The following is a 23,827-nucleotide window of genomic DNA, read 5'->3' on the forward strand; positions in this document are numbered from 1 at the left end:
CCCTTATTATGACTTGCTTTGAGATAAATTAAAAAAAATATTTTTTTTATGATTTTCAGAGTGGCGTGATGGCGACTGGAATGAAAAAGGAATTCTCGGGATTACAGGTAGGGTACAATCTATTATTAGTGTAATCATAGTACAATTCTGTCTGCAATGGTTACCACAAATGTCCACTACCAGTGACCCTACCTGATGCCCACCGATCTCAAGATGTGCGCCGATGTCATATTTCTTCCCTCGTACCAGTTAACATAATTGACATCACAGAAGTGAAGACGGTACATAGCACAGCATAGTAGGCTACTATAATAATGTGATAGATGAGTACGACCGTCAAACCAATTCCCTGATTTCCAATTCTGAAGAGTTGATATAACCCGCTACATCTGTCCCTTGACTTTCCTCGTAAGGTGGCGCTGTGACAGTTCGCGCAACCAAATCCTTCCATTTTCCCGGTCAGCAGTTGTTGTTAGTAGGATATCATGAGACAGGCCGGTCCATTCTTTAACATTGACCAGCCAGTTTTTACATTGTCCAATCAGCTTTTAGCTGTATACCAGATGAAAAGTTGGAGTTGTTTTCAAATACAAAATAGATAAACAAAACCTAAAGAAATAGGCCTACTCAGAAAGACACTAAGATTGTGACAAATGTCTTATACTATAAACTAGAACAAATTCGTACAAGTGCTCCTTCTTCCCTAGTGCCATTAGAATGGGTTGTCTGAATCAGCCAAGAAAACCAACGACTTGGCAGAGTTTAAATCGTTGATTAACACGCATGACTAGATTGACAAGGGAAATACGTAGGACGTGATTATCTTCTTTTTTTTATTTGAAGTAACATCTGAAGTTTTGTTTGAAGTAACGTCTGAAGTTTTGTTTGAAGTAACGTCTGAAGTTTTGTTTGAAGTAACGTCTGAAGTTTTGTTTGAAGTAACGTCTGAAGTTTTGTTTGAAGTAACGTCTGAAGTTTTGTTTGAAGTAACGTCTGAAGTTTTGTTTGAAGTAACGTCTGAAGTTTTGTTTGAAGTAACGTCTGAAGTTTTGTTTGAAGTAACGTCTGAAATTTTGTTTGAAGTAATGTCTGAAATTTTGTTTGAAGTAACGTTTGAAGTTTTGTTTGAAGAAACAATGAACTTTAGACTAAATAAGCAGCATACAGTATAAGATCCACTTACACAGCTCTGTTGAAATTAGCCATCACCATGATCCTAGCTACGCAGTGTACTAGAAGAAACCGAGAGGACCAGGAAGAGCTGGGAAACTATCAAAAAACTAGCAAGAGACCGTGGAGAGTGGCGTGTGTTTGTCGAGGCCCTATGTTCCATGAGGAACTCAAAGGAATGATGATGATGATGATCCTAGATGGCATGAGCACTCCCCCCCCCCTCTTTTTTTTTTGAAATGTAAACATATTTATCAATGCTCTTTTCAATACTTTATCCTATAATACCCTCAACAAAAATTATTCCCCCCCCCCTTTTTTTTTTCACTGATGTAAAAGAAAAATGGCTATGTTTATAACCTCTTTATAGCATACGAGATTTTGTTTATCAAATCATACTTAATAAAAACAATAGCGGACTTCTGCTTAGCATTCAAGTGAAGTGCTTCAACAATCAGGATATTACTTAAAGAGACACGGAAATGAAGAAATCTAAAAGTGCAATTTTATTGAAGAAACCAAAAACAAGTGATTGTGTGGTCTGAAAAACAAATCTGTTGCTATTGTCAACAGTAATAGAAAAAAAAAATCAACAAAAATGTCGACATACACATTTTAATATCCGCTGTTTTGTTGGTTTTGATTTTTTTTTATAGACAGCTCAAAGTTCCCTGCTTTGAAAGTGACTTGGAGCGTGATGGAGGAGCATCTAGCCACACTGGCATATAATGACAAGAAACAGTTGGTTTTCCTGGCAGCCAGGATTTGCGTGGAAGCTCTGGCTAAAAATCGAGGTAGAAAAATATCTATATAGGTACACTTCTTCTTTCCCCTAAATTTTTTAAATTTCTTTTTTTCTACCAATCTTATTAAAAATTTCTTTTGTTTGTATTGTTACGTAACTCACGAAAAGGAATAATGTTTGTGAGAATAGAGGAGAGGGGGAGTAAATTTAATTTAAGTATCGCTTTTATTTCTACACTTTAACATTGACATTACCTCCCTTGTTGAATATAAACTTGTTTTCTAGATTCATCACCAGTATCAATATTAACGTTTAGTGGCGCCCATTTTATAATAACAAGAGTCTAATATTATTTTTGTTTAAATAGGCATGTATACTTACAGTCAACAATACTGGGGATTTGCCAGGATTTGTACTGACCTGTTGAAATCTCCTTACAGTGAAGTCCAAGAAGGCATATTACACGCACTGCAGCTATACTTACGAACATGTAAGCATAATCTAGGGTAGATAAATCTAGTAATGACTCTATGTTACTAGGTCTACAGAGAGCTCAGTCATTATAGAAGTTTGATTTTGCCAATCTTGTAATAAATTAGATCTAGATCTTAGACTCCAGGTCAATTATCATTCAATCCATTGACATCTTATGATCTTCATTTCTCAGTGAAAATTTTCCACTCCTGCTTCTCCCACAAATGCACAGAGTATGCTTCAGCTGGCTTGTTTCCTGTATTACTGGATCTACTGGAAAAAAGCTCACCAAAGATACAGGCTGTCATTATGAATATCCTGGTTCTGATGGGCATGCATGGTAGTACTTTTTTTTTTTTTAATTAGAAATCTATTTCAAATTTTTTTTTGTTGTTGCAATTAGATCTAGGTAATCTAAGTATTGGCCATAATTAATTGCAATTTCAAGTCAAATTTAATTCAATAATTGTGTTTAAATCTTGGAATCCCCATTAAAATAATTTAATATATATATAGTATAGATCTAGACTTTATCGATCTCTAGATTCTAAATCTTAATACCACTGGCTGAGTGATGAGAGTGCTTGACTACTAGATCTAAATCAAGTCCTTGGGAATATATATATTACATTTTTACATTTATCGATTTGATTTTGTTTGCATTGTGATGGCCACATAATATAGCTATAATCTGCAGGTTAAAGCAGATTTTAATTTTTTTACCACCCTTTTGGTATTTTAGGTATTAGAGGGAAACTTCGCAGTAAACTTTGTAGGATATTTTTACTAAAGCTTTTTATCTCACATTAATGGGTGAGTGAAGTTTAAGCAATTAGCAAATCTCATGATAAAAATATTATTCTGTTTATCTGGTCATATCTTCAAGCTCCTTACATCACACTTATCTCCAACATGGGTGGGCTCTCTGCTCTGATCAGACTGGCAGACACGTCTGATGACTTACTGATGAGGAGAGTGCATGCCTGTTTGGAAGTGGTTTCAAAACACAGTGAGTACCATTAGAATCAAATTCTATTAGCTCTGTGTTGTTGACAGTTGTTGACTTGTAGCACCGAGCTGCTGGTAGACAACTAAACCGCTGTAGGCTTAATATATCTTAACTAATGAAACTTGAAATAGCTTGAATAACTTCCTTGTGAACAATACTAAATATAACTTTTATTATAATATAAACAAAATCAAGTTGTGATAAAATGAAATAAATGTACTAGACTTTAGTAATAATATTTTTTAACAAAATCTAACTCCCTACAGTGACGCAACCTTTCAGTCTTCATGTTCTGGAGTTGTCTCCCCTCACTAATACGAAATGATGACAATGCCATCTATGTTGCATCATTCACAACCAAATGCAAACCTTTTCCCACCGTCACCATAGAAACACACACACACACTCCATAACACTATGTAACGGTATTGACGACAGACATACAGGTGTGTCTATAGCCTACTGTCCAACATGAGTGACCTGTAGGAAGGGATGATTCATTACCCACTGACTGGCTGCACCAAGACTTGTTGATAGACATTTGGTTGTTGCTATTTGAATATAATGTGTTGGGAACAGGTAGACCCATGAGCTATATAAAGACTTGTAATTTATTAATTTAGCTAGTTGCTATTAATTGCTTAACAATGAGTTTAGAATTTCTCCATTGAGTTGCTGTGTGGTGATTGGGTGAAACCAAGAAAACATCATGAATTTATTAGTATTACAAGCTTCATTAAGATCTATGTCACATGGCAATAGATGTACCATAAACCATGTTTTGAACTATTTCTTCAAATGATAAGTTAGTCCTGCATCAATAGGGGGACAGAAAGTCCCAATAGTGCCGATGTGCCACAAACTATGAAAACTATTTAAAAAGTGGACTCTAAATAGCAGATGGTGTTTCAGTCATTCAAGGTAGCTTTTTAAAAATGTTTTTTTTTTTGTTATAAACAAGTGTTTCTAGTGTTGTGTCTTCTAATTCTTTCTCTTCACAGCTCCAGTCCAGGCTAAGCTAATAGAGGAAGGCGTCTTGCCGCTAGCTGTGCGACACTTTAGTCCAGAGTACTCCAGTAACATCCAACTGAATTGTTTATTTGTCCTAAACAGCTTGTGTCATAACCATGGTGTCCTGGTCAAAACACTAGCAGTGGACAATTACGCCATCGTTAGATCTGTGATGAGAGTCATGTCTGAGTGGACATCAGTGGTAGGAGCTTTTTGCTTTTCTTTCCATAGTCTGAGTAACTATCATTAGAGTTAGTGCTTGTATGATCTTTTGATTATTTTTAACCTTAGAAGTACAAAGATATTTGGATCTTTCAATGTTGTAGTGAGGGCTAGGTAAAAAAAAAAATGGGCATTACTCAGAAAGCTTTGTGTAAGCTTAAAGTCCTGAGGTGACCTTAAAAGGGAGATAAAGAAAGAATGTTGTCCCATGGTCAAGCTTGAAGACTTGAACAACATTGACCTGGAAGAACTATGATGGCTATCCAAGAATCAACCTGTTAAGCCATAAGAAACTCTGCAATAACTGGAGGCAGGCATAATTTACACTAGTGAATCTGTTGGGTGCACGAAATGTCTCTTCAAGTAAAAAGAACTATGTTATGTCTATGATTAAAAAGAGACATGGGCAAACAGTTTTTAAAACTTGAATGTTTTAGATATGTCACCACCTTAATGTTGGTTCCATACAGTTAGGACATCCTATTTTGATATTTGAGTTTAATTCACAGCTCATGTTTCTGAGAGTTAAAACTTTTAACCTGGAGCTATCCAGATACTTGATAGCAGTCAGTAAGATGGCGTCATTGAATGCATTCATCATAAGGAGTTAGTAGAGGGCAGTCATTACAAAGAGTTAATTGAGACTTGTACCGGTTACCATGTTATTTGTCAAACATATTTCTATAAAGGATTGTTACTGATTAACTTGGGTTATTATTGTGTATAATATTTCCTATGTAGTGATTCAAGATATTGTATATATTAGATGAATCATTATTTGTGTCTGCTATATGAAGTATTATTTCCACATTTTAGGAGAGATGTCTGAACGTACAATTATTCATCCTGATTATGCCTGCATTACAATCATGCATTCATCCTAACAATGCCAACATTGTAACACTATAACATGAACCCAATGTCACCCAGTGACCATCCAAAATATTGTGTTGATGTTTCTTCAAAAATGTAGATTATTATGCCCTAGCTTAAACCTCCTGCAGGACTTCATGGGGTGACATCAGTGGGGCTAGAACTTTCAACCAGGCATCTATCATGAAGACAGTCTGAAGTGCATACCACACGGCAAGACAGATTTAGGAAGTGAAGTGCTTGCCTGTCTGATTTATTTCACACTTCAATCTGCTAGTACTGAACACTTTAATAGATTTATTATTTGTCCAAGTCCAGGATTAGTGTAGGTGTAGAAATAGTTAATATTACATGTAAAACTTTTTTTTTGTGCTATCAAAATAAAATTATAGACTAATTAAACCTACGATATGAACATTTGAAACAGATACAGACATAATAAAACTTTTGCTAATCTTCAAAAATAGGTTCCAGTTGATGATTGATTGATGGTCTTAATCAAATTGTATTGAGTGTTCATGTTTGTGATTGCCTTTTCAGTTTCCCACCACAGTATCACCGACACAGTCACAGAACTTGAATGTCACACAGATACAGAACTGGTGCAGTGTAAGTAAACTTGAATGACAGTCAAGTATTTTTGAAGTTTGTAGTTCTATTTATGATTGTGTTATGTCCCTTGACATGTATGCTTATTAGTCTCTATCACTTAAACTGCAGTATTATATCTTTTTGTTGTCTTGATATTATTTTCTGTTATTTCTGTGCAGTTTATTTGTATTGTCATGTCTCATTGTTTATCTGTGGGATTATGTCTGTGGTGTGTGCAGGTCTTCATCTCACCAAGTCTCTCATTATTTTAATGTGGACTTTTTGTTGTAAACCTTCCATTATTGATGTTATTGCTATTTCAACATTATCAATTAATGACTATATAATTATTATATTTTTTTTTTAGCTTCCAAGACAGAATCTCATCTTACTGTGTAAATTGTGTGTTGATGGTAAGTCACATACAAGATATTTCCTATACTACAGATTGCACATAGTGTCCTAAGGTCTAGTGGGATGAATGTTTCTATAAATATTTATGTGCTCCTAAATTTATCTTACATAATATTTGGTGTAGCCATGACACAGTGTGGCAGAAATGCATGTAGGAAGCATAACAAGAAATCATTAATAAGTTTATAAATCTTGATAAGCTTGTTGAGGGTAGAGAACTATGATCAGAAGTTCTATAAGAGTTGAAGACATTTTTTTTCTTAATATAAATTTCCTTTTCATTTAGTAACTTTAACCTTATGTCTTAGAATAAATAACATACTTGCAATCCCTTAAAATCTCCATTCTTTCAGAGCCACAAGTTACCATACATACCGGCACAATCATTGTAGCCATTCAATGTCAATAATAAAAACTCATTGAATCTTTTTTTGTTGTTGTTGAAATTAGAATGTGCATGCAAAGCAATGGTCAAGAAAGGTTTGGTGTTGAAGCTGAAAGGGGTCTGGTACAGTTGTCCATCAGGCAGTGACAGAACATTGGTCATGGATGCCCTGGCCATCATGTCCAGGTTCACTAGACCTGCTGTAAGTACTCATGACAATTTTCTTCCTACTTATTGTCATCATTTCCAGTAGAAAAACAAAAGTTATTATAGAACATAACTATGACCTTACATGAGTTATATCGCAGTTTTCTGACATTGCTGAAAGGAACTTACAATGATTTTCTCACCTAATGTGTTTTAGAGTTAGAGAACAGTAATTTTTATTTCTTGTTTTCTGTTAACAGGAGAAAATTTGCTATGAAGGTTTCCTGCACTGTTTCACAGAAACACTGAGTCACCAAGAACATAGAGAACAAGTTCTGGAAGTGGCATTGAATCTTGGGAAGCGTCATCTTCCTGTACGTCTCACTCTTGTACTATTTTCACTCTACACCATGTTTTGTCTCCTGCGATAAGAATTAAAGTAACACTGCAGAGAAACCTAAGGCTAGGCTTTATTAAGCTAGAATGACACATGAAGGGATACTTAGACAATAACACAATAAGTTGTGAAAACATTCTCATGACAGTACCCAAACATAAACAAGTATCAACAATTTTAACACATCTTCTTTGGACAATAACAGAGAAATTTTAAAAAATAAACATTTAACTTGACCTATAAGTAGGCGTTTTTTCAAAAATATAGATTATAACATCCTTGCTTAAACCTCTAGTGGAATAAAGTAAAAGTAAAGTTCCCCTTTCAGACCTTGTGGTAAAGGTCAGCTGTTTCTGTGGCCCATGGTTAATGAGGGTGTCATATGGCTAGCACTACTACCAACCGCTTTTACTTTTCCCCAACTCATGTCAGGTACCCCTTAGAGCTGGGTGGACTCAGAGGCACCCAACGATCCCAAAATTAAAATTCTTCGTCTTCACCAGGATTTGAACCCTGGACCTTGGATCAGAAGCCTAGTGCTTTACCACTCAGCCACTGCATGGAATGACACACAACAAAATGAAAAGTGATTATGCTTCTAGTATTATTTGTGAAAAAGTCTTTTGTTTTAATTACTGTTATTTTTACAAGCATTTAAAATAATTAAAACCTTAAAAATTTGCTTCTTTATCACATTAAAATGTAAATGAGGTTTTACATATTTAAATTGACTGTCTAGACTGTGCTACATTTCTACTTATATTTTTTGCTTCTGCCTAGCTACTAGTATTTCCCTTACAAATCTGCCCTATAGATTGCAAGGTCTGAAAGGGGAACTTTACTTACTTTACTAATACTGAAAACACTGAACTATATATTTTTTCTTCTCACTACCCTATGTAGCTTATGCTTGAGGCTGGATTGATTCAGAAAATTGTGACATATTTTGGAGACAAAGAGTTTTCCAGAAGACTTTATCCCAATGTATTGTCTATTCTATCAGCATACAGTTCTATAGGTAATGTATTCAATGATCTTGATATATTTCAAACTCACTTGTAATAATAATATAACTACATGGTTAGAACAAGATATAGATGTAAACATTTAGTCTAAATCTTTGCTTGCTAATTATTCTTCCATTAAATTGCCAGAAAAGCTTTTCGTGTTATATAACATTCTAAGTAACAATAACTAAGTGGCGTTTTTTGTTTTTTTAAATACTTTTCATGAATAGGGCTTAACATATTTTTTAATCAGAATTGTAAGACTTTCTTGTCTCCTCCACGACAGCTAGTAAATAAGTGTACAAGATGTGGGAAGCGTGGCTGAGAGGCTAAGTGCGCTTGAACTTGGCTTGGCTTGGCTACCTAGAAGGGGGCTCGACTCGGGCAGAGTTGTGTTTACTGAGCGCCGAAAGGCAGCACGGAAAACCAACTTCTAGAAACCTCCTCCTCCTCCCCCCCCCCCCTCACTGGTCCACAAATGAGATTGGACCAAAAGCGCTCTGAGCATGCTATAAGCATGAAAGTAGTGCTATATAAAAGCTATAATAATAATGTTTAAGTCAAAAAGAAAAGTCGTGTTTTTTAAATCAATTCACTATTTGTACACATTATCTCTCCCACTTTCTATTCTCGGATCAAGCTGAAACTTTGCACTGAATTATTCATTGTCCCTAACAACTCATGAACAAAAAAATGGACCAATTATTTGATCAATTAATCTTTATTAATTTTGTTTTATATAGAGACAATACTAGCTAAGGGGAGATAAGTCTTGTGTAAAAAAATGAGGTTGTCACCTAAAAATGTGAAACTACCTTTAGATGACTATAAAACCTTCTACTTTTATAAGCACTCGACTTGCTCACTGGCTAGCATTTTGGCCTTCCCTCAAGGTCTAATTCAGACTCGATAATTTAAAAAAAAATGCTTTTGAAAAGCCATCATGGAAACCTTCTTTCAGATACCCCTTTCCTCTTCTTCAACAGGGTCCACACAAGTGATTGGACCATAGCATATTGAGCATGCTAGAAGCATGAAATTGGGCTAAACAAAAATAACTGGTAAAAATATTCCCAAAGAAACAAATTTATTGTTGTTAGTCTAGATCTTCTACAAAATAATTTCATGATTGAGTCAAAATAGTTCCTAGTGCTATTAGAGCATGGAATGGGTTGCCTGAGCTAGCCAGGAAAACCAGTGACTTGGCAGAACTTAAGTCATTGGTTAATATGCATGACTAAATGCATGATGCGTAGGACGTAATCATCTTCTTTTTTTGAAGTAACGTCTGTATTATATAAGATAAGATAATTAATACTGTGGCACTTAATAATTGTTTTTTTTTTAAAGTATTTTTTAAAATAATTTTTTGCTTGTTTTTAAAGTTGTAACTGTTTAGAGTCTTGGATGTGTCATTAGTTTTACTTTAAAAAAAAAATAAAATCTCTTAATTTGACAAAACTAGGAAAACAACATAAGCTTAGGGAAATCATTTGTATAAGAGCGCATTGATAAGTTCTTCTTCTTCTTCATCGTTCTCATTGTTATGTTGGAGTGTTCATATGACTAGACCAATACATGAGATGAACTGCGCAGTGGTTTCCAAAACAGGGCGCTCTCCATATAGTTTTCTTTCTGTTGGGGTGATTCGGGGCCAATGTCTTATACGGGCCTCTTGGTAGAGAGAGCAGTTTTGGAGGACGTGGTCGGCATTTTCTGGTGATACTCCACATGGGCAGATTTCACTGGTTCCAATTTTGAGCTTCCGGAACATGTGTTGTCGCATTCTGTTGTGTCCGGTCCTGAGTCGAAAGATTAGACGTTGGTCTTGTCGGGATAGCTTATAGTAAGCGTCATCTTTCTTGTGCATCGATAAGTAATTTTTAAAAAATTAGAAAGGAAAATGTAACTGTAAAATAAAAGCTCTGTGGAATGGTTGGCATTAAGGTGTATTGTGATTGAGCCTCTTGTTATTTTTTTCAATAGCCTAAGTTTTTAAATTCAGTATATGTTGCTATTTGATAACATTAAAAAAGGTGTCCCGAGTCTCTTACGTGTTTGTAATAATCTAAGTATTGGCTTCCATGTTTATCATACATGAATCAAAAGTTTTTTTGTCAGCATAATAGACATGTTTACAAATATACTTTCTAGCATGGCTGAATCAAATTGATGTTAGTTTCCTTCTTCCTCAGATAAAATCAGAGATTTACTGCTTGAGAATGAAGGTAAAGCCTATACACTGATACTTGACACAGCCTTCTTGACCAATGATTTTAGCGTACTACAGAACTGTATTGCTATTGTCAGCAAACTGCACACTTCAGGTAGATAATGTTTCAAAGCCTACATTAAGTTTGCATGAGTTAACCAATGTTCTGTAAGTGCAGAGTTAGTTTCTGCTCATTTCAGATTTACAAAGTGATCTTAACTATCTAGAAAGTGTTTTTTCCACATATTTGTGATGGTTAAACTGGTAAAGAACTTGGTGCTCTGAGTCCACACAACACCTGACATGATTTGGAAAGTTAAGACAGTTGGTCATTGTGCAGGACACATCAAATGCCCCATGGATTGCTTTTGTTTTCACACACCTTGGTGGAGCTCTAGATTGCTGTACTAGACTTGGTGGAGCTCTAGATGACTGTACTAGGCTTGGTGGAGGTCTAGATTGTGCTGTATTGGCTTGGTGGAGCTCTAGATTGTGCTGTATTGGCTTGGTGGAGCTCTAGATTGCTGTACTAGACTTGGTGGAGCTCTAGATTGCTGTACTAGACTTGGTGGAGCTCTAGATTGCTGTACTAGACTTGGTGGAGCTCTAGATTGATGTACTAGATTTGGTGGAGCTCTAGATTGCTGTACTAGGTTTGGTGGGAGCTCTAGATGACTGTACTAGACTTGGTGGAGGTCTAGATTGTGCTGTATTGGCTTGGTGGAGCTCTAGATTGCTGTACTAGACTTGGTGGAGGTCTAGATTGTGCTGTATTGGCTAGATTGCTGTACTAGACTTGGTGGAGATCTAGATTGCTGTACTAGATTTGGTTGGTGGAGCTCTGGATTGCTGTACTATACAGGGTGGAACTCTAGATTGCTGTACTAGGTTTGGTGGAGCTCTGGATTGCTGTACTAGACTTTGTGGAGGTCTAAATTGCTGTACTAGATTTGGTGAATGTCAAGATTACTGTGCTTTTCTGGACTTCAGTTGCATCTAAATTAAAAAGCCATTGGCAAACCTCTAGCTTCTACTTTTTGTCTAAGGGGGCAGTCTGTACTTGAGTCTTGAGAAAATGTTTTATTAAAATGAAAATAATTGTGTCATCATGTTTAAATATTTTTGAAATCAAAATATGCAACATAAAATCTTTATATTTAACAAACTCTGTGCATTGTAAACCCCGCTACTTATCTATTTTAATGTCTAGCAGTAGAAATGTTTCAAAATGTGTTTGAGTATCCATAGTAGTTCATATACAACATTTATTGACATTTCTATTTGCAGTTGTTCCCTCTGGTCTACTTAAGACAAACACATTTAATATAGTGGCTTATATAGACAAGCTACTCAAGACAGGTCCAGATGGTCTGGTGCTACATGGTCTGATGCAGTTACAAGATTATTTAAAGGGTAATTTTCTCTGTCTGTCTCTCCTTTTTCCTGGTACTGTTCCATGCAAAAAAGTCTTTGCTAGCCCAAATGACCTTGTGATATGGCCATGCAGTTAGTGTTTTTGACAGTTGTCAGCAGGTCATCAATAGCTATTATCATTTTGTCTTTAATTCCCTCATTTTTAGTGAATACCTATGATCCTTCTATAGCATCTCAATTCCATAGCTAGGATCTAGAACATCTCAATTCCATAGCTAGAATCTACAACATCTCAATTCCATAGCTAGGATCCTCCTCATTTCAATTCCATAGCTAGGATCCTCCTCATTTCAATGAACAGAAATCCATGGTTTTTAAATCTTATTCTAAAAAAACAGGGCTTGTCTTCGAGTCCAAAGATTAATGAGGAATGCTGTATTTCCCGTGGATACACAGCCCCAGCTGTGACTTACAGATTTTGCCACATCCAGGGCAAGCATAACCATTGTCCTCTGGTGGTTCGATTAAGATTAAAATATAAGCTATTTAGAAAAACAACTTTAAGTCATCTGTAATGGAAACTGAATAAGTGGGAAAGGAGATGTAATAAAATTTAAGAATTATTGTGACAAAATACTATAATAGCTACAAATAATAATCCTGAATTATTTTGTCATTTTCAGTTGACTTTCTGTTTCAATCATTTCGTGAACACCATATACACAGAGTTGTTGAGATTCTTTGTCATCCTCCGTACAAACCGCCTGTGCAATACATGGCTGGCCGTGTACTTGAAACCCTGACAGGTGTTCGAAGCAGACGCTCTGGCAACTTTGAAAGCTGCAGTGACGAGCAGGCTAAATCTGGCAGGACAAAGAGTGGTGAACTGAAACAGGACAGCAAGTACAAAGGCTCACGTTCCCATGACAAGCTTGTGCGTGAAAAGCTCTTACTAAGTGACGATGATGATGAGGATGAAGATGTTTTTGAGAATGTGCCAAGTGATGGAAGAACAGCCTGTGAGCCCAGCGTTAGACTAAACATCATAAGTGCAACTGATGATGAAGAAGAGGCCCAGGCCTGTGCAAGCAAGGAGGATATTGATTTTGAGATTGTCTCTACTAGTGAATATGCAATGCTCTAAGTGCAAGACATTGTTAAAGAATACACTACATTTAACTGAGTGTTGTTAAAAAAACAAGCTACCCAATACTGTAAAGTGTAGAATATGCAATGCTGTTCAAGACTGGCATATACATTTTCTGTCAAGATTGGAATGTGCAAATACTGTAAATTATGGAACACATACATCTGTAAATTTATGATTTAAATTATTATTTTGCACTTGTCCAATGTCATGTTTCCAATTTTACCATGACTTAAATCAGCCCTAAGTAGATGCTCACATCTGGAGGCAGAGGTTTGGTCTTTTGTTGCTGGCTAGTTAGTACTTGTTATTCTACAGTGATACTGTATGATCTGATAACATTTGTACATATGTTATGTATCAAACACTTGATGGTGTTTTCCTAACCTATTGATTTTTATAGAAATTGGGATGTTGAGATTGATTTATTTTATCAAATTTCATCTTCTTTTTTTTTTAAAAAAATGCATTCTTGTGATTACTGAAAGGTGCACTATGTCTTCATTGTGATACTATAGACAGGGTACAAGCCTAGAGGCAAAGATTACATCCTAGATTTGTACTAACAGACTATATTTATTTAGTTTTCTTACACTTTTAATCATGATGCACCATGGTAGATAACTGTTTAAACCTAACTCTACAACCCAATGTGATGAGTTCAAGGCATTCAATGCTATTCTAGGATTGTTGAATAAAAAAAATACTTTCAAAAAGTAAATCTCATTTTCTTAGCAATCTGATTAGCTAAATCATTGAGACAAGGCATTTATATAGGAGGCATGGTGGTTGAGCACTTGGCTTCTGAACCTGGGTTCAAATCCAGGAAATTTTAATTTTGCTGATTTTTAGGGTGCCCCTGAGTTCAACCAATTCAATTGGGTATCTGACCTTGGTTGGGGAAATGAAAGGGTAGGTTTAGATTGTTTTATTGATATACACAGATATAGGTCACTAAATAAAAATGTAACTATATCGAGTGCTTTTACATGTTTTGTCAATGAATGATTTTATTTTCTTTTTTTACTTTTATAGTGATTAAAATAGTGGAGAAATGACAACTGTTGTTTAGTGTACATTACTTTGAATCTTGTATTAAGACCATACACTGGGCATTCAATAAATGAAAACTTGGTGACTGACACTCAAAGTTAAGTGACATATTATCTAATACTAAGATTAACTCAAGTATTCAATCAATCAAACCAAATAAAAAAAGTCAATAGTCCATAGTAAACAAACACTGAAGTTCCATTTAATCAGTGACACAATCAATGTCAATGTAGAAAACAACACTTTGAATTGTTGGACCAAAGGTTCTGACCAAATTCTCTAAGAGCATAACTTGCTGAACATTCAAACTAAAGCTCAGGATTGAACAATGACCAAATCAAAAGTAAACAACTGACCAGTATAAATAATTCTCAATTTTTCCTTCTAAGGGGATCACTTCATAAGCTATATCCTAGAGAGAATGCTTTATACAACCTACATGTCACAGTGCGCTCCATGCTATATACACTAAATACTTTCATACACACACACACACATTGTACTAGAATTGGACTCTTGGTTTTGAAAGAACATGTTACACACATGAAACAAAGTTTGAAGAATAACTTGACAACAAAGTAGTGGACAAAATACAGTAATATCTTTGAACAATAAGCAACATAGTACAATGTCTAAATCAAAATAATGTAGTCAAAACATTTTACATAGTAAAAATCTGTGAGATCTCAAGTTGGATTAAATGAGTGTTCATATATGATTGATCCGTTACAGGTGATGATTTGATAACCATATGATTGACTGGATCAGATGAGTTGGTAAATGAATTAGATCAGGTAACTAAATGAGCCACTTTTAACTGGAACCAGATACAATTGAACTAACATTGAAAAAACAGCAGACAATAGTACAGAATTAAATTTAAAAAAATTAAATAAAAGCACACTACATGAAATAGCATGAATAAATAGATTTGAACAAAATAAAGAATCCAAAAGATGGCTAAAAAAATGATCTCCCTTGTTATGCAGTTGAAAAGCTAACATTAAAAACAAAACTAGTTTTGACTGATACATCTTTCAATGATGTGAATCATTTGGTGTCTACAAACTATTCTGTTCAGTATAAGATAATGTCTGTCTACACTTTGTTAGGCCATTTGTTCAATAGAGGTATACATTTATGTGTGGACTCCATTTTCGGAGGACTAGATACAACAAAACATCTGGAGAGAAATAAAAGGTATTTGTAAACAAAAAACTGAACTATAATGCTAGAAACATAACTGAATCTGAGATGATTGATCAGTGAATGTGGTAAATGCCCATAGAGAAACAAGTGTTTTGATGAACCTCTTGACTGTTTCAACTAATTCTTTCTAATTAAAACAACACTTGTTACCTGGAGATATCAATACATCAATAATACTTTGAAGGTTTTAAATCACAATGTACCTTTATGTTGTCAATAGATCAATTGTTTTGTTTATCTGATTTGTATATTCCTAATGTCAGACCCACCAGAGTCAAGTCCAACCCTGTTGACTTGTTTATTTCTAAGACCCAGTACTCATCTTCAATAAAAAAAATTAAAATGTCTAGCTACACAGGTCAAAACTATCCATCAAAAATCGGTACCCACGTGTCTTCAACAGTGCATGTGTACACAGTTCTATGCTGCATCACAATAAGTCCTGCAGCATAGCATTTAGTTTGTTAAATAGTCACATCAAATGCACACACTGCTTATTTTGTCCAAAAAAAAAAAATCTTAGTCTTTGGTCCTCATTGCACAGAAAAACTTTTAAAAAAATGAGTGAAATCAAGAAAGCAACTGAAATGAAGATGCTTGTGGCACAGATATGTATGTCTGCCTATAAAAAATGTTACTGTCAACCCACCATACACTCTCTATCTAGTAACAGGCTTTGACTTGAATACAAATGGTCTATGTACAATGACTACAATAACATAGAAGCAATGCTTAAAGACTTGAACTAGAAGCTTATGGCATAGCTAACTGGAAATGAACAGTCAGCTTAAAAATTGATGTCCTCCTGACTCCTGAATACAATTCAGTTTGACTGAACAGTTTGGCCAGCTCGCTTCCTAGAGAGTGGGAAGTCTTGAGAAAACCAAAGAGTGAAAAGGGAAATAACATCACAGATATTAATAGCACTGTCCTCGGCATCAACAATAGAAAGCAAACATGGAGTCAAACCGCACAATCAACTTTTCACATTTCGGTAGGGGCAGGGAACAGTTTATTGTACAAACACTGTTCAGATCTCAAGGCTGACCAATGGTCATGGCCCATACTGGCTACAAGTGTTCCCCCAGCTGTAACGACAGGGTGGGTGAAGAGAGCGTGCCATAAGCTTTCACGAGCTGATTCATGGCTTGAGGATGCCAGCTCCTCCTGTACTAGAGATACCTCCCAACACAGACCAGAAGCTGGGCTCATGGCTTGTAGGAGGTCATCAGCCCTAGTCAGTCCACATCAATGATCTTTTTCTTCTCTTTCTGCTTGAAACTTCCTCCTCTGGGTTTTGTTCCTGCCAGGGTGGCTGAGCTATGTCTGGTTCTTGCCCCATTGGCACCTGCCTTTTCAAGATTGTCTTTGTCCGTGGGGGAGTGCATGGAGCCGACACTCAAGCTGGACATTGAGCTGGACAAGTTCAAATTGGAACAGATGCCCAAACTGCTAGGGTATGGGTTGAGAATGTCAAGGTCATCCCCGGGGAGACATGACTCCACCATCATGGCCTTCTCCAGGCAGTTCACAAAAAGTTCTGCTGTGTCAGAGCTTCCAGTAGACTTTGAGAATGTACCAGCAAACCTCCACAGTCCTCCAAATCCAATACCTGAAAGAAACAGGACCATTTAGTTCTCAGGGTAATATACAATCATTACTTCACTGTCTAATCCAAAAAAAAAAAATTATCTTAAATGTATTTACATATTCCACCCACAATGACATCTTAAACTAAGCAACAACTACAAAAAAAAAAGTTTATTTTAAAAAGAAATTATATGTATACTATTTTATGTATCTTTGAAAATAATCAACATTGCGTCAAAGCTTGCGAGTATAATAGGAACTACATAAATTTGTACATATGCAAAGTAACACAATGTATGTCTAGTTCTATGATTACAATAAAGTAACATTTTGAGAAATCAAGGTATGGCTACTAAATATTATGCAGGACTACTGAAAATCTGGCCATCATTGCCAAGCTAGTGGAGGACTTACTTTGTAAATAAGACAACTGTTGCTGCTGAGAGACATCTTCACAAGCAATCATGTTCTGTATAATACTTTGTACAGCATTCAATATGGCCTGATCATGGCACAGAGACAACACATTGGTGATCTTGGCATCCAACAGGCTGTGACTAAAGGAAACGAACAACACGAGCTTTATTAATATATATATATATATATGATTACATCTGCATTAGAAAAGTATATGTTTAAAATAAAAACAAACTATTCTTGCCAAAGTGATGGCTACTGTTACTGTCTAGCAGACACTTACATGACAGGAAACACTTTTGGAAATACAACTGAGGCCTCCGCCAAATATTCATACAGTATCCTGGCTTCGTTCTCATCTGTTGTGTTTCGAACTAAAGTAGCCTGGGCAAAACACAAATGTAATGATCAAATCTGAACTCAAGCAAAGTGATAACAACAGGTGTTTTGAAGCTTGTTGAACTATGTAGTTTGAAGTTGTTGGTCATGTTTATTTTGATGTGCAGGTTCAAAGAAAGTCATGATATACTGCACTCTGCCTTAATCTTCAGACTCAAAGCCAAGGTCTTATTAAAATAAAGTTTAATCAAATCATTTGTTTGTATTGATTTGCAGAGACATATCTTAGTAGTGTCAGGAAAAAATCTTTTAAAAAGTTTATTGCACCTTTTTTTTAAAAAAAATTTCTCCAACCCTTTTTATACCATAGCCTTTTTTTTTTAAATCCTGAGCTAAAATTAATAACAAAATAAAGGAACTCCAATGGACAAAAAAAATTACCTATAGCTAAAAAGAAATCCTTAAAAAATAAATTTCTAATTTTTTTTTTCACAGTCCAAGAGATCACTTACAAAGTCCTGAGGTAAAAATTATTTTTGTTTTTCCAAAATGGGACTATTCATTCCTTCATTAACATATTAGTATCATTTCTTTAAAGTTTACAAAGCATCTAGTGGGCTATGAAAATCTTGACATGAACAATGATTACTACCAAATACTGGCACCAAATGATAAGCACATTTGAGAAGCAGTATAGAGATGACTTTTGGCCACAGAAATTAATAAAGAAACAAGAAACTTTGTTTAGTTCTAAGATAAATATAGTCTAATTCTGAAAGTAAAAACAAATATATACAAACCAGGACTGTCAGGACCAGAGTCTGTGTTGGGTAATCTGTTAAAACTTCTGGGTCAAGCAAGACATTGTTCTCGTTGGACACAGAGCTCCTACCACTGCGAGGTGGTGGCAGAGAGGACTTTGATGGGTCCATCATTTTCTTTCCAGGAATGGGCATTGAAGAGCTCCTCGTCTGACACAGTGGTGGCCTGACAGCAGACGCTGGCTCTATGTCCAAACTGTGCCATTTGGAATTGTTACTGGCTAAATGAGGCTGTAACAAAGAACAAACAGTACTACTTTACTTTACTAAACCATAATGTAATCATATTCCCAAACCACTAAACCATAATGTAATCATATTCCCAAATCACTAAACCATAATGTAATCATATTCCCGAATCACTAAACCTGAACGTAATCCTATTCACAAATCGTAATCCTTTTCAAAATCATTAGTGACAAGCAAAATTACTTTAAAAAATGTAAATTGGTTATAAAGGAGTTTGTTTATTATGACAATGCTGCCAAGTTTTAAACTGATCTGACAATCTTGAGTTTTTTCCCCCTCAAGCAACAAGTAAGTTTGTAGGTAAGGTATAATGAAACTAAAGTAAGTTTGTAGGTAAGGTATAATGAAACTAAAGTAAGTTTGTAGGTAAGGTATAATGAAACTAAAGTAAGTTTGTAGGTAAGGTATAATGAAACTAAAGTAAGTTTGTAGGTAAGGTATAATGAAACTAAAGTAAGTTTGTAGGTAAGGTATAATGAAACTAAAGTAAGTTTGTAGGTAAGGTATAATGAAACAAACACTTAAGACTTTGATGTAGTCGAAGTGAGTTCACATTAAGTTTAATATCTTATGTAACCGAATGAGGAAAAACAGTAGCATTTTGAGTTTAAGTGAAAGGTAGCAGAATCATGCCAAGGTGTCAATCAAATGTTCACTAGCAAGTACATCAAACTTTATTACCTCACCCACCTGGCTGGAGGCAGGCTGGAGTGTTCTCTGCACTCTCTGCGGGCTTAGTCCTCCTGCACCTGGAGGGGCTCCATTTTGTTCACTCACTTCCCAGCCCATTTTGCTTTGCTGCTGCTGTTGTTGCTGCTGCTGCTGCTGCTGTTGTTGTCGAGCAGCAGCCAGAGCATTCTGATCTAAGACGTCAAAACTTTTCTGCCGTCTTGTCTATGAACAGAAATAAAATTATGTTCAAATAAAATGCAAGATATTTTGTTGAGCTTCAAAGGAATGTGACAAAAGGAAAAGTGTTTTGTAAAAGAGATGACCATACCTACCCTACCTCTTTTTGACATGAGATTTTATTTTAACCATAAATAGAGATACTGTGAAGAAACAAGTCCTTTTACGTTTAAAGTGTCTTTTTAATTGTGGAACATTTTAACAAATACATATATATACACGGCAACGTTATGTACAGATCTCCTGCTTCACTCGCTGACCTTTCTCTCTCTCGTGTTTACACACTAGTCACTTCCCCCAAGTCCCCTAACTCTCGATACTCAACACTTGACCGTGTGTCACGGTTGACCACACAGCAACCGTGTCACCACAGTCCTCCCAGGGCAGAGAAAAATTTTGATCGTATCAAAATTTCATGAACCGAATAGTTTGGGTGTACATTAATAATGTTTAACATCGACAAGAAAAAAAAACAATGACATGTAATACAATGGCATCTTCTATTATGAGAGAACTGGTAATGCCTATGACGACAAATAAATTTTCAATAATATGTTATTGCAAGGGACATTTCCAATTGAACTATCGCAGAAAGCTTTCCTGTTATATTATACAACTTATATACAAAAAAAAAATACACGCATTTAGTTTTTTCTCTGTAACAATAATCTTTTGAATGCCAACATTATCAGGTGAAAAATGCACAATTAGTTCATACTTTATGTTACATCAAAATATCTTCCAAATTAAGGGAATTGTTTACTTTGTGTTTCTTTCATATCAGTTCCTACATGGACATCTATGACTACAATCAATGCAACAAACTTAAAACTAAATTGTAGTACAACTTTCACATCTCTGAATGAAATAAAAAAAAATTCAGAAGTGTAATGTTCATTCAATTTTGACAAGACAAATTTTAAAGTTATCATACAAGTTATTTGTTAATTTTCTCATCATCTGATTAATGAATTAACCTAAGTCGAGCGTCCCTAGACAACATCTGCTTCCTCTATTGGTTCTATCACCATTACTCTACAACTGTCTTGCGTGTCTTGATTAGCGTTTGTTGAAAGAGTAAATGGTCTGGGCATGTACAGCTTCAGCATATTGATGTGAAATACTTTGTCTCGGCCTCTGATGTTTATGCTGTAGTCGACCTTCGAAATCACCTTTGTGACTTGGAATGGGCCCTGCCATTTTATAAATAGCTGGTTATTTCTGTCAGGCAGCAGAACCATGACATTATCACCAACTTGTAGTGTTCTCAACTTTCGCCCCTGATTTAACTTTCTCAATAGTTCTGGTTTCTCTCTGTTTGTTTGCTTTTGGACAGTTTCGCATGCTTTGATTATATTTTGTCTTGTCTTGATGACAAGATCGTATCCTGTGTGTACGTCATGTTCTATGTTCCTATTTACTAGAAAGTCTCTGTATAGTGACATGGGTCCCCTAACAGGTGAGCCATAGAGCATCTCGAATGGTGAGAAGCCCGTTGTTGTGTGTGTTACTTCTCTGTAGGCGAACAGTATGGGGTTGATCAGCTTGTCCCAGTCTGTTGGGTTGTCCTGTGCTACTTTGTTCAGCATTGTTTTCAGCGTTGAATTCAGGCGTTCGCACATCCCATTTGCTTGGGGGTGAAAACGGGCAGCAAATTGTTGTTTAATATTCAGAGTTTTGCAAAACTGTGCGAATTCATTTGATTTAAACTGGGTGCCTTGATCACTCAGTATTATGCGAGGGTAACCTGTTCTTGCAAATATTGCTGTTAGTGCGTCTCCGACATCTTCGGAAGAAATTCTTTTCAATGGTATTGCTTCTGGAAACCGTGTGCACATGTCTACAACAGTCAATATGTAGCGATGGCCTCTTCCGGATATTACTGGCATTGGTCCAATAATATCTACGGCTATCTTTTCAAATGGCATTTCACTTAAGTCTGTTGTTTGTATTGGAGCTTGCATATATGTTCCCTTTGCTCCATGTATTTGGCAAATATGGCAAGATTTTATGTAGGCCTTGACTTCTTGCGTAATTCTAGGCCAAAAAAATTCATTCAAGATTCTATTCAATGTTCTCTTTACTCCCATATGTCCGGCAAACGGGGTGTCATGTGCAAGCTTTAAAATTGTTTCTCTATACTTCTTTGGAACTAGCAATTGTTGTGTCTTGCCTGCTTTCAGATGAATTTCTCTCACATAGGCACCATCTTCGCCTATCTTGATTAACCCTCGTCTTGGTGGAGCTTCACTTTCTATGAGTTTTATTAGATCTGGGTCATTTTTCTGTTCACTGACAAATTTTTCTGTTTTAATGTGTAGTGGGTCTTGACTTTCTGTGGAGATTTCATTCGGGTTGTTCACTTGATTATGGCTTCTCATATCGCTATTTTCTGTTTCTGTATTTTCATTTTCATTGTTATAAGGAACTTGTATGTTATCGTTTGTATTTAGCACTTCTTCTGCTTTCTTCTGAGCTCTTGTAGTAACCATGGAACATTTCTGTGTGTATTTTTCTTTCCATTTGTTCAATTCTTCTACTGTGCAAGGTTTAGAGCCTTTGATACAGCCAATGATAAGACCAATGTTGTCAGGCTTATTGTCTAGTACTAAAGCCTCATGCCAACCACTGATGAACGGTGTGTGTATGTTGATACGTGCTACCAGATGTGTAGTTACTTGACCCGTGTAACCAACACAGTCTTGTCTTCTTCCGGTGTACTCTTGTGGGTTGACGTATTCTTTTGCGACTAAAATTGCAGTTGCACCTGTATCGTACAGTACGTTGGTCATTTGTTCTCCCACAAAGCCCGGGTATACCTGCAGTTTATTAGCGTGTTTGGCAGCAAATGCTCTATCTCTGGGTCTGTTGTTCCAAACTCTATTGCGTCGGTTGTAGAAGCAAGTGTCTGTAATGTGGTTTGTTCTACCGCAAATTTGACATTGGAAACGAACCTTTTGCTGGTTACGTCGGTATTCTCGTTCCTTGTAGGTATATGTTGGGCTCTTATCTTCATCTTTCCCTCTTCTATATGTATATGTTGGGCTCTTAGCTGTGTCTTTCTTATATGTATATGTTGGGCTCCTATCTGCGTTCTCTCTTCGATCTCTATATGTTGGACTCATTTCTTCATCTTTCTCTCTTCGAGGTCTATATTTTGGGCTTATGTCGATATCTTTCTCTCTTCTTCCTGTATATGGTGGGCTCTTGTCAGCGTTCTCTCTTCTATATAGAGGGCTTGGAGTCCTCATTCTTGCAGCATTGTTCACCATAAAAGCTGATGTCGCATTTGGGTTCTCTCTAGCTAACACTTCCATTGGGTGTGCGGCCTTATACTGCCTTAGTTGTGCTATCAGGCTGCTGATGGTCTTTGGCTCTCGCTCCGTGACGTATGTTTTCACATTATTATTGTAAGCTTCCATCACAGCGTCCATTATGATGTGTTCTCTGAGGGTTTCATATTTGTGATCCACTTTTGACAGGTCTACCCATCGATCGAAGTATATCGACATGTTGGTGACGAATATTTGAGGATCGTCGTTCGCCAGAGGTGTCGACTCTTTCAATCTCCTTCTGTATTCGTAACTTGTGGAGCCAAACTGTCTCAGCAACGCCTCCTTCACGGCCACATACTCTTTTCTTTCTTCATCTCTCATTTGAAGACAGATGTTGATGGCTCTACCTTTTAAGCGCCCCATGAGGCTTCTTGCCCATTCTGTCTGTGGGAGGTTGCATGATGTTGCTATATCCTCAAATCTCAGTAGATATGAGTCAATGCACTCATTCTGGCTCTCGTCAAATGGAGACATTCTGTCTAATTGTTTGTATTTGTCAAAGTGTTCCTCCTTTTCATTTTGCTGTTCTTTGTCTTTCTTTTCTTTAAGTTTTAGTTCTAGTTGTAAGATTTCCTTCCTTCTACTATCTTCTTCTTTCTTTTTGGATTCTTCTAGTTGTAAGATTTCCTTCCTTCTACTATCTTCTTCTTTCTTTTTGGCTTCTTCCCTATTAAATCTCCTTTCTTCCCTTTCTTCCTCCTGTGTTATTTTTAGTGTAATGAACTTT

At 36.1% G+C, this 23,827-nt stretch overlaps 2 protein-coding genes across 12 annotated transcripts in view; one reads left to right on the plus strand and one right to left on the minus strand.

Moving 5' to 3' along the window:
* The window catches only part of LOC106074487 (uncharacterized), a 139,243-nt gene extending 125,004 nt beyond the window's left edge, over window positions 1-14,239 (plus strand). For both annotated transcript variants that reach the window (XM_056006447.1, XM_056006448.1), the window contains 14 exons: window positions 60-107; window positions 1,827-1,964; window positions 2,283-2,405; window positions 2,583-2,729; window positions 3,276-3,398; window positions 4,400-4,611; window positions 6,045-6,113; window positions 6,463-6,508; window positions 6,960-7,096; window positions 7,302-7,415; window positions 8,342-8,456; window positions 10,641-10,772; window positions 11,945-12,070; window positions 12,715-14,239. In XM_056006447.1, the coding sequence (XP_055862422.1) occupies window positions 60-107; window positions 1,827-1,964; window positions 2,283-2,405; window positions 2,583-2,729; window positions 3,276-3,398; window positions 4,400-4,611; window positions 6,045-6,113; window positions 6,463-6,508; window positions 6,960-7,096; window positions 7,302-7,415; window positions 8,342-8,456; window positions 10,641-10,772; window positions 11,945-12,070; window positions 12,715-13,175 (1,991 nt within the window). In that variant the 3' untranslated portion in view covers window positions 13,176-14,239. The remainder of the gene's footprint in view (window positions 1-59; window positions 108-1,826; window positions 1,965-2,282; window positions 2,406-2,582; window positions 2,730-3,275; window positions 3,399-4,399; window positions 4,612-6,044; window positions 6,114-6,462; window positions 6,509-6,959; window positions 7,097-7,301; window positions 7,416-8,341; window positions 8,457-10,640; window positions 10,773-11,944; window positions 12,071-12,714) is intronic.
* A 172-nt stretch (window positions 14,240-14,411) lies between these two features.
* LOC106074483 (neurofibromin-like) overlaps window positions 14,412-23,827 on the minus strand; it is a 63,164-nt gene continuing 53,748 nt past the window's right edge. For 9 of the 10 annotated variants that reach the window (XM_056006443.1, XM_056006433.1, XM_056006434.1 and 6 more), the window contains 5 exons: window positions 19,538-19,750; window positions 18,587-18,838; window positions 17,731-17,831; window positions 17,445-17,587; window positions 14,412-17,052 (listed from right to left, as the gene is read on the minus strand). In XM_056006443.1, coding sequence (XP_055862418.1) covers window positions 16,679-17,052; window positions 17,445-17,587; window positions 17,731-17,831; window positions 18,587-18,838; window positions 19,538-19,750 — 1,083 coding nt within the window. In that variant the 3' untranslated portion in view covers window positions 14,412-16,678. The remainder of the gene's footprint in view (window positions 17,053-17,444; window positions 17,588-17,730; window positions 17,832-18,586; window positions 18,839-19,537; window positions 19,751-23,827) is intronic. The other variant, XM_056006436.1, reaches the window with a different exon arrangement.

This window comes from Biomphalaria glabrata, chromosome 12 (assembly GCF_947242115.1).
Source record: "Biomphalaria glabrata chromosome 12, xgBioGlab47.1, whole genome shotgun sequence".
NCBI lineage: Eukaryota > Metazoa > Mollusca > Gastropoda > Planorbidae > Biomphalaria > Biomphalaria glabrata.